Source organism: Salvelinus alpinus, chromosome 3, assembly GCF_045679555.1.
Source record: "Salvelinus alpinus chromosome 3, SLU_Salpinus.1, whole genome shotgun sequence".
In the NCBI taxonomy this organism is placed as follows: Eukaryota; Metazoa; Chordata; class Actinopteri; order Salmoniformes; family Salmonidae; genus Salvelinus; species Salvelinus alpinus.
The window spans coordinates 78,566,733-78,579,164 of record NC_092088.1 but is presented as its reverse complement, the minus strand read 5'-3'; the positions used below and the strand labels follow the sequence as shown (position 1 = coordinate 78,579,164).

General features: G+C 41.0%; 1 protein-coding gene across 2 annotated transcripts in view; it reads left to right on the top strand.

The window, feature by feature from the left end:
- The window catches only part of LOC139571406 (protein TANC2-like), a 230,381-nt gene extending 224,749 nt beyond the window's left edge, over positions 1 to 5,632 (top strand). For both annotated transcript variants that reach the window (XM_071394248.1, XM_071394249.1), the window contains one exon: positions 5,382 to 5,632. In XM_071394248.1, the coding sequence (XP_071250349.1) occupies positions 5,382 to 5,533 (152 nt within the window). In that variant the 3' untranslated portion in view covers positions 5,534 to 5,632. The remainder of the gene's footprint in view (positions 1 to 5,381) is intronic.
- Positions 5,633 to 12,432: the final 6,800 nt, after the last annotated feature.

The following is a 12,432-nucleotide window of genomic DNA, read 5'->3' as shown; positions in this document are numbered from 1 at the left end:
TCTGTCTATAATACCTCTGTCTATAGTACCTCTATCTATAATACCTCTGTCTATAATACCTACGTCTATAGTATCTCTATCTATAATACCTCTGTCTATAATACCTCTGTCTATAGTACCTCTATCTATAGTACCTCTATCTATAATACCTCTGTCTATAGTACCTCTGTCTATGATACCTCTGTCTATGATACCTCTGTCTATAATACCTACGTCTATAGTATCTCTATCTATAATACCTCTGTCTATAATACCTCTGTCTATAATACCTCTGTCTATAATACCTCTGTCTATAATACCTCTGTCTATAATACCTCTGTCTATGATACCTCTGTCTATAATACCTCTGTCTATGATACCTCTGTCTATAGTACCTCTGTCTATAATACCTCTGTCTATGATACCTCTGTCTATAGTACCTCTGTCTATAATACCTCTGTCTATGATACCTCTGTCTATAATACCTCTGTCTATGATACCTCTGTCTATAGTACCTCTGTCTATAATACCTCTGTCTATGATACCTCTGTCTATAATACCTCTGTCTATAGTACCTCTGTCTATAATACCTCTGTCTATGATACCTCTGTCTATGATACCTCTGTCTATAATACCTCTGTCTATGATACCTCTGTCTATAGTACCTCTGTCTATAATACCTCTGTCTATGATACCTCTGTCTATAGTACCTCTGTCTATAATACCTCTGTCTATAATACCTCTGTCTATAGTACCTCTGTCTATAGTATCTCTATCTATAATACCTCTGTCTATAGTATCTCTATCTATAATACCTCTGTCTATAATACCTCTGTCTATAGTACCTATGTCTATAGTACCTCTGTCTATAATACCTCTGTCTATGATACCTCTGTCTATAGTACCTCTGTCTATAATACCTCTGTCTATGATACCTCTGTCTATGATACCTCTGTCTATAATACCTCTGTCTATGATACCTCTGTCTATAGTACCTCTGTCTATAATACCTCTGTCTATAATACCTCTGTCTATAGTATCTCTATCTATAATACCTCTGTCTATAATACCTCTGTCTATAATACCTCTGTCTATAATACCTCTGTCTATAATACCTCTGTCTATGATACCTCTGTCTATAATACCTCTGTCTATAGTATCTCTATCTATAATACCTCTGTCTATAATACCTCTGTCTATAATACCTCTGTCTATGATACCTCTGTCTATAATACCTCTGTCTATAATACCTCTGTCTATAATACCTCTGTCTATAGTATCTCTATCTATAATACCTCTGTCTATAATACCTCTGTCTATGATACCTCTGTCTATAATATCTCTGTCTATAATACCTCTGTCTATGATACCTCTGTCTATAGTACCTCTATCTATAATACCTCTGTCTATAATACCTCTGTCTATGATACCTCTGTCTATAATACCTCTGTCTATAATACCTCTGTCTATAATACCTCTGTCTATGATACCTCTGTCTATAATACCTCTGTCTATAATACCTCTGTCTATAATACCTCTGTCTATGATACCTCTGTCTATAATACCTCTGTCTATAGTACCTCTGTCTATAATACCTCTGTCTATGATACCTCTGTCTATGATACCTCTGTCTATAATACCTCTGTCTATGATACCTCTGTCTATAGTACCTCTGTCTATAATACCTCTGTCTATAATACCTCTGTCTATGATACCTCTGTCTATAATACCTCTGTCTATGATACCTCTGTCTATAGTACCTCTGTCTATAATACCTCTGTCTATAATACCTCTGTCTATAATACCTCTGTCTATAATACCTCTGTCTATAATACCTCTGTCTATGATACCTCTGTCTATAATACCTCTGTCTATAGTACCTCTGTCTATAATACCTCTGTCTATGATACCTCTGTCTATGATACCTCTGTCTATAATACCTCTGTCTATGATACCTCTGTCTATAGTACCTCTGTCTATAATACCTCTGTCTATAATACCTCTGTCTATAGTACCTCTATCTATAGTACCTCTGTCTATAGTACCTCTGTCTATAGTATCTCTATCTATAATACCTCTGTCTATAATACCTCTGTCTATAGTACCTCTATCTATAGTACCTCTATCTATAATACCTCTGTCTATAATACCTCTGTCTATAGTACCTCTGTCTATGATACCTCCGTCTATGATACCTCTGTCTATAGTACCTCTGTCTATAATACCTCTGTCTATAGTACCTCTATCTATAATACCTCTGTCTATAATACCTACGTCTATAGTATCTCTATCTATAATACCTCTGTCTATAATACCTCTGTCTATAGTACCTCTATCTATAGTACCTCTATCTATAATACCTCTGTCTATAGTACCTCTGTCTATGATACCTCTGTCTATGATACCTCTGTCTATAGTACCTCTGTCTATAATACCTCTGTCTATAGTATCTCTATCTATAATACCTCTGTCTATAATACCTCTGTCTATAGTACCTCTATCTATAATACCTCTGTCTATAATACCTCTGTCTATAATACCTCTGTCTATGATACCTCTGTCTATGATACCTCTGTCTATAATACCTCTGTCTATAATACCTCTGTCTATAGTACCTATATCTATAATACCTCTGTCTATAATACCTCTGTCTATAATACCTCTGTCTATAGTACCTCTATCTATAATACCTCTGTCTATAATACCTCTGTCTATGATACCTCTGTCTATAATACCTCTGTCTATAATATCTCTGTCTATATTACCTCTATCTATAATGTCTCTGTCTATAATGTCTCTGTCTATAGTACCTCTATCTATAATACCTCTGTCTATAATACCTCTGTCTATAGTACCTCTGTCTATGATACCTCTGTCTATAATACCTCTGTCTATAATACCTCTGTCTATAGTACCTCTATCTATAATACCTCTGTCTATAATACCTCTGTCTATAATACCTCTGTCTATAATACCTCTGTCTATGATACCTCTGTCTATGATACCTCTGTCTATAATACCTCTGTCTATGATACTTCTGTCTATGATACCTCTGTCTATGATACCTCTGGCTATAGTACCTCTGTCTATAATACCTCTGTCTATGATACCTCTGTCTATAATACCTCTGTCTATAATACCTCTGTCTATAATACCTCTGTCTATAATACCTCTGTCTATGATACCTCTGTCTATAATACCTCTGTCTATGATACTTCTGTCTATGATACCTCTGTCTATGATACCTCTGTCTATAATACCTCTGGCTATAGTACCTCTGTCTATAATACCTCTGTCTATGATACCTCTGTCTATAGTACCTCTGTCTATAATACCTCTGTCTATGATACCTCTGTCTATAATACCTCTGTCTATAATACCTCTGTCTATAATACCTCTGTCTATAATACCTACGTCTATAGTATCTCTATCTATAATACCTCTGTCTATAGTACCTCTATCTATAGTACCTCTGTCTGTAATACCTCTGTCTATAATACCTCTGTCTATAATACCTCTGTCTATAATACCTACGTCTATATTACCTCTATCTATAATGTCTCTGTCTATAATGTCTCTGTCTATAGTACCTCTGTCTATAGTATCTCTATCTATAATACCTCTGTCTATAGTACCTCTATCTATAGTACCTCTGTCTGTAATACCTCTGTCTATAATACCTCTGTCTATAATACCTCTGTCTATAATAGCTACGTCTATATTACCTCTATCTATAATGTCTCTGTCTATAATGTCTCTGTCTATAGTACCTCTATCTATAATACCTCTGTCTATGATACCTCTGTCTATAATACCTCTGTCTATAATACCTCTGTCTATAATACCTACGTCTATAGTATCTCTATCTATAATACCTCTGTCTATAGTACCTCTATCTATAGTACCTCTGTCTGTAATACCTCTGTCTATAATACCTCTGTCTATAATACCTCTGTCTATAATACCTACGTCTATATTACCTCTATCTATAATGTCTCTGTCTATAATGTCTCTGTCTATAGTACCTCTGTCTATAGTATCTCTATCTATAATACCTCTGTCTATAGTACCTCTATCTATAGTACCTCTGTCTGTAATACCTCTGTCTATAATACCTCTGTCTATAATACCTCTGTCTATAATACCTCTGTCTATAATATCTCTGTCTATATTACCTCTATCTATAATGTCTCTGTCTATAATGTCTCTGTCTATAGTACCTCTATCTATAATACCTCTATAATAACTATATCTGTAATATCTCTGTCTATAGTACCTCTATCTATAGTACCTCTATCTATAATATATCTGTCTATAATACCTCTATAATATCTCTGTCTATAGTACCTCTATCTATAATATATCTGTCTATAATACCTCTATAATATCTCTGTCTATAGTACCTCTGTCTATGGTACCTCTGTCTATAATACCTCTGTCTATAATACCTCTGTCTATAATACCTCTGTCTATAACACCTCTGTCTATAATACCTCTGTCTATAATAACTATATCTATAATATCTCTGTCTATAATATCTCTGTCTATAATAGCTCTTTCTATAATGTCTCTGTCTATAATACCTCTGTCTATAATAACTATATCTATAATACTCCTCATAAAGGGAGCGGGAGATTGGGCGAACATCACATTTTAGAAGAGACAGTAGCATTCAGTTTATTTCTGAAATGCGTTGTGGGATAGCTGGCTCGACTGTGCATTAGTACATCTAATGTTACCATCACATCCCCATTGAGGCTGTGGTCTGAGGTTGTTGTAGACATCCCTTATAGTCATGAAGATGTCTTGTTCTGACTGGCTTGGAGGCTGCAGCTCACACGCACACACACACACACGCGCACGCGCACGCGCACGCACACACACACACACACACACACACACACACACACACACACACACACACACACACACACACACACACACACACACACACACACACACACACACACACACACACACACACACAAGCTCTTCTAATCCCATTGAAGATGCAGTGGCCCCAGAGCAGAGCTGGTCTTCAGACACAGCAGTGTCAGTGTGAAGGCTTTCTCTCCATGAATAAGATATTTGTCTGCAGAGTTAATTAATCCACAGGGTCTGGGTGGCATCTGGAACAGCCCCGCAGAGGGAGGGGAACAAGTCCATGGAACAGTCATTCAGAGGGGGTTGGGGGACAGTTCCATGGAACAGCCATATTGCATCCCTCCCTTCCGCCCTCCTCTCTAACCTTTACTGTGAACTTACTCACCCTGGCTTGACAGCCAAACCGCCTCAAGATGCTGGCATGAGCTAATATAATGCTGTATGTGATTCAAAGCTAACAGTTTCTTTCTCGCCTCTCCTGCTTTGTCCCCACCTGCCCGCTTCATACACACCCTCAGCCACCAGCTGGGCTCAGCTGGAGGACGTGGCCTACCTGGAGGATCAGAGACACACTCCGCTGAGCATGTCCATGCACATGAACCGACAGAACACACACACCGGGACAGGACGCGCTCAGACCGACCTCAGAGGTAAGACAGCAATGCTATAGCCCTTCAGAAGTGACAGGTCCCAAATCATACCGTCGTGCACATAGGGCTCTGGTCAAAGGGCACAATATAGGGAACTGTCTAATCTGCAGATATAACAGACATGGACAGACACCTCTCTCCTCAGTCTAGATATAATACACATGGACAGACACCTCTCTCCTCAGTCTAGATATAATACACATGGACAGACACCTCTCTCCTCAGTCTAGATATAATACACATGGACAGACACCTCTCTCCTCAGTCTAGATATAATACACATGGACAGACACCTCTCTCATCAGTCTAGATATAATACACATGGACAGACACCTCTCTCCTCAGTCTAGATATAATACACATGGACAGACACCTCTCTCCTCAGTCTAGATATAATACACATGGACAGACACCTCTCTCCTCAGTCTAGATATAATACACATGGACAGACACCTCTCTCCTCAGTCTAGATATAACAGACATGGACAGACACCTCTCTCATCAGTCTAGATATAATACACATGGACAGACACCTCTCTCCTCAGTCTAGATATAATACACATGGACAGACACCTCTCTCATCAGTCTAGATATAATACACATGGACAGACACCTCTCTCCTCAGTCTAGATATAATACACATGGACAGACACCTCTCTCCTCAGTCTAGATATAATACACATGGACAGACACCTCTCTCCTCAGTCTAGATATAATACACATGGACAGACACCTCTCTCCTCAGTCTAGATATAATACACATGGACAGACACCTCTCTCCTCAGTCTAGATATAATACACATGGACAGACACCTCTCTCCTCAGTCTAGATATAATACACATGGACAGACACCTCTCTCCTCAGTCTAGATATAACAGACATGGACAGACACCTCTCTCCTCAGTCTAGATATAATACACATGGACAGACACCTCTCTCCTCAGTCTAGATATAACAGACATGGGCAGACACCTCTCTCCTCAGTCTAGATATAATACACATGGACAGACACCTCTCTCCTCAGTCTAGATATAATACACATGGACAGACACCTCTCTCCTCAGTCTAGATATAATACACATGGACAGACACCTCTCTCCTCAGTCTAGATATAATACACATGGACAGACACCTCTCTCATCAGTCTAGATATAATACACATGGACAGACACCTCTCTCCTCAGTCTAGATATAATACACATGGACAGACACCTCTCTCCTCAGTCTAGATATAATACACATGGACAGACACCTCTCTCCTCAGTCTAGATATAATACACATGGACAGACACCTCTCTCCTCAGTCTAGATATAACAGACATGGACAGACACCTCTCTCCTCAGTCTAGATATAACAGACATGGACAGACACCTCTCTCCTCAGTCTAGATATAACACACATGGACAGACACCTCTCTCCTCAGTCTAGATATAATACACATGGACAGACACCTCTCTCCTCAGTCTAGATATAACAGACATGGACAGACACCTCTCTCCTCAGTCTAGATATAACAGACATGGACAGACACCTCTCTCCTCAGTCTAGATATAATACACATGGACAGACACCTCTCTCCTCAGTCTAGATATAATACACATGGACAGACACCTCTCTCCTCAGTCTAGATATAATACACATGGACAGACACCTCTCTCCTCAGTCTAGATATAACAGACATGGACAAACACCTCTCTCATCAGTCTAGATATAACACACATGGGCAGACACCTCTCTCCTCAGTCTAGATATAATACACATGGACAGACACCTCTCTCCTCAGTCTAGATATAACACACATGGACAGACACCTCTCTCCTCAGTCTAGATATAATACACATGGACAGACACCTCTCTCCTCAGTCTAGATATAATACACATGGACAGACACCTCTCTCCTCAGTCTAGATATAATACACATGGACAGACACCTCTCTCCTCAGTCTAGATATAATACACATGGACAGACACCTCTCTCCTCAGTCTAGATATAACAGACATGGACAGACACCTCTCTCCTCAGTCTAGATATAACACACATGGACAGACACCTCTCTCCTCAGTCTAGATATAATACACATGGACAGACACCTCTCTCATCAGTCTAGATATAATACACATGGACAGACACCTCTCTCCTCAGTCTAGATATAATACACATGGACAGACACCTCTCTCCTCAGTCTAGATATAATACACATGGACAGACACCTCTCTCCTCAGTCTAGATATAATACACATGGACAGACACCTCTCTCCTCAGTCTAGATATAATACACATGGACAGACACCTCTCTCCTCAGTCTAGATATAATACACATGGACAGACACCTCTCTCCTCAGTCTAGATATAATACACATGTACAGACACCTCTCTCCTCAGTCTAGATATAATACACATGGACAGACACCTCTCTCCTCAGTCTAGATATAACAGACATGGACAGACACCTCTCTCCTCAGTCTAGATATAATACACATGGACAGACACCTCTCTCCTCAGTCTAGATATAACAGACATGGGCAGACACCTCTCTCCTCAGTCTAGATATAATACACATGGACAGACACCTCTCTCCTCAGTCTAGATATAATACACATGGACAGACACCTCTCTCCTCAGTCTAGATATAATACACATGGACAGACACCTCTCTCCTCAGTCTAGATATAATACACATGGACAGACACCTCTCTCATCAGTCTAGATATAATACACATGGACAGACACCTCTCTCCTCAGTTTAGATATAATACACATGGACAGACACCTCTCTCCTCAGTCTAGATATAATACACATGGACAGACACCTCTCTCCTCAGTCTAGATATAATACACATGGACAGACACCTCTCTCCTCAGTCTAGATATAACAGACATGGACAGACACCTCTCTCCTCAGTCTAGATATAACAGACATGGACAGACACCTCTCTCCTCAGTCTAGATATAACACACATGGACAGACACCTCTCTCCTCAGTCTAGATATAATACACATGGACAGACACCTCTCTCCTCAGTCTAGATATAACAGACATGGACAGACACCTCTCTCCTCAGTCTAGATATAACAGACATGGACAGACACCTCTCTCCTCAGTCTAGATATAATACACATGGACAGACACCTCTCTCCTCAGTCTAGATATAATACACATGGACAGACACCTCTCTCCTCAGTCTAGATATAATACACATGGACAGACACCTCTCTCCTCAGTCTAGATATAACAGACATGGACAAACACCTCTCTCATCAGTCTAGATATAACACACATGGGCAGACACCTCTCTCCTCAGTCTAGATATAATACACATGGACAGACACCTCTCTCCTCAGTCTAGATATAACACACATGGACAGACACCTCTCTCCTCAGTCTAGATATAATACACATGGACAGACATCTCTCTCCTCAGTCTAGATATAATACACATGGACAGACACCTCTCTCCTCAGTCTAGATATAACAGACATGGACAAACACCTCTCTCATCAGTCTAGATATAACACACATGGGCAGACACCTCTCTCCTCAGTCTAGATATAATACACATGGACAGACACCTCTCTCCTCAGTCTAGATATAATACACATGGACAGACACCTCTCTCCTCAGTCTAGATATAATACACATGGACAGACACCTCTCTCCTCAGTCTAGATATAATACACATGGACAGACACCTCTCTCCTCAGTCTAGATATAACAGACATGGACAGACACCTCTCTCCTCAGTCTAGATATAATACACATGGACAGACACCTCTCTCCTCAGTCTAGATATAATACACATGGACAGACACCTCTCTCATCAGTCTAGATATAATACACATGGACAGACACCTCTCTCCTCAGTCTAGATATAATACACATGGACAGACACCTCTCTCATCAGTCTAGATATAATACACATGGACAGACACCTCTCTCCTCAGTCTAGATATAATACACATGGACAGACACCTCTCTCCTCAGTCTAGATATAATACACATGGACAGACACCTCTCTCATCAGTCTAGATATAATACACATGGACAGACACCTCTCTCATCAGTCTAGATATAATACACATGGACAGACACCTCTCTCATCAGTCTAGATATAATACACATGGACAGACACCTCTCTCCTCAGTCTAGATATAACAGACATGGACAGACACCTCTCTCCTCAGTCTAGATATAATACACATGGACAGACACCTCTCTCATCAGTCTAGATATAACAGACATGGACAGACAGCTCTCTCCTCAGTCTAGATATAATACACATGGACAGACACCTCTCTCATCAGTCTAGATATAATACACATGGACAGACACCTCTCTCCTCAGTCTAGATATAACAGACATGGACAGACACCTCTCTCCTCAGTCTAGATATAATACACATGGACAGACACCTCTCTCATCAGTCTAGATATAATACACATGGACAGACACCTCTCTCATCAGTCTAGATATAATACACATGGACAGACACCTCTCTCATCAGTCTAGATATAATACACATGGACAGACACCTCTCTCCTCAGTCTAGATATAACAGACATGGACAGACACCTCTCTCCTCAGTCTAGATATAATACACATGGACAGACACCTCTCTCCTCAGTCTAGATATAATACACATGGACAGACACCTCTCTCATCAGTCTAGATATAATACACATGGACAGACACCTCTCTCCTCAGTCTAGATATAATACACATGGACAGACACCTCTCTCCTCAGTCTAGATATAACAGACATGGACAGACACCTCTCTCCTCAGTCTAGATATAATACACATGGACAGACACCTCTCTCCTCAGTCTAGATATAATACACATGGACAGACACCTCTCTCCTCAGTCTAGATATGATACACATGGACAGACACCTCTCTCCTCAGTCTAGATATAATACACATGGACAGACACCTCTCTCCTCAGTCTAGATATAATACACATGGACAGACACCTCTCTCCTCAGTCTAGATATAATACACATGGACAGACACCTCTCTCCTCAGTCTAGATATAATACACATGGACAGACACCTCTCTCCTCAGTCTAGATATAACAGACATGGACAGACACCTCTCTCCTCAGTCTAGATATAATACACATGGACAGACACCTCTCTCCTCAGTCTAGATATAACAGACATGGACAGACACCTCTCTCCTCAGTCTAGATATAATACACATGGGCAGACACCTCTCTCCTCAGTCTAGATATAATACACATGGACAGACACCTCTCTCCTCAGTCTAGATATAATACACATGGACAGACACCTCTCTCCTCAGTCTAGATATAATACACATGGACAGACACCTCTCTCCTCAGTCTAGATATAACAGACATGGACAGACACCTCTCTCCTCAGTCTAGATATAATACACATGGACAGACACCTCTCTCCTCAGTCTAGATATAATACACATGGACAGACACCTCTCTCCTCAGTCTAGATATAACAGACATGGACAGACACCTTACTCCTCAGTGAGTCCTCTGTCATCATGACATGGTCTGCATCCCAAATGTTACCCTATTCCCTATATACCTGGATCAGGTAGCTTGCGCTCTTTACTTCTCACAGAGAGCTAGAGAGAGAGAGGGAGAGAGTGGAGGGACAGAGAGAGTGAGTGTGGGGGAGGAAGGGAGAGAGTGTGGGGGAAGGAGGGAGAGAGAATGGGAGAGAGAACAAATTGTCTGCCTCAAAAGTAGGAATGGTCACGACTTGACATTGCTTATTTACTATAGAGGGTTGTTGTGCAGTCACATGGTAACCAGATGCTGAAGCGTCCTCCTGCATTATACTAGAGGGTTGTTGTGCTAGTCAGATGGTAACCAGATGCTGAAGCGTCCTCCTGCACTATACTAGAGGGTTGTTGTGCTAGTCAGATGGTAACCAGATGCTGAAGCGTCCTCCTGCATTATACTAGAAGGTTGTTGTGCTAGTCAGATGGTAACCAGATGCTGAAGCGTCCTCCTGCATTATACTAGAAGGTTGTTGTGCTAGTCAGATGGTAACCAGATGCTGAAGTGTCCTCCTGCATTATACTAGAGGGTTGTTGTGCTAGTCAGATGGTAACCAGATGCTGAAGTATCCTCCTGCACTATACTAGAGGGCTGTTGTGCTAGTCAGATGGTAACCAGATGCTGAAGCGTCCTCCTGCATTATACTAGAGGGTTGTTGTGCTAGTCAGATGGTAACCAGATGCTGAAGCGTCCTCCTGCATTATACTAGAGGGTTGTTGTGCTAGTCAGATGGTAACCAGATGCTGAAGCGTCCTCCTGCACTATACTAGAGGGTTGTTGTGCTAGTCAGATGGTAACCAGATGCTGAAGCGTCCTCCTGCATTATACTAGAGGGTTGTTGTGCTAGTCAGATGGTAACCAGATGCTGAAGCGTCCTCCTGCACTATACTAGAGGGTTGTTGTGCTAGTCAGATGGTAACCAGATGCTGAAGCGTCCTCCTGCATTATACTAGAGGGTTGTTGTGCTAGCCAGATGGTAACCAGATGCTGAAGCGTCCTCCTGCATTATACTAGAGGGTTGTTGTGCTAGTCAGATGGTAACCAGATGCTGAAGCGTCCTCCTGCACTATACTAGAGGGTTGTTGTGCTAGTCAGATGGTAACCAGATGCTGAAGCGTCCTCCTGCATAATACTAGAGGGTTGTTGTGCTAGTCAGATGGTAACCAGATGCTGAAGCGTCCTCCTGCACTATACTAGAGGGTTGTTGTGCTAGTCAGATGGTAACCAGGTGCTGAAGCATCCTCCTGCACTATACTAGAGGGTTGTTGTGCTAGTCAGATGGTAACCAGATGCTGAAGCGTCCTCCTGCATTATACTAGAGGGTTGTTGTGCTAGTCAGATGGTAACCAGATGCTGAAGCGTCCTCCTGCACTATA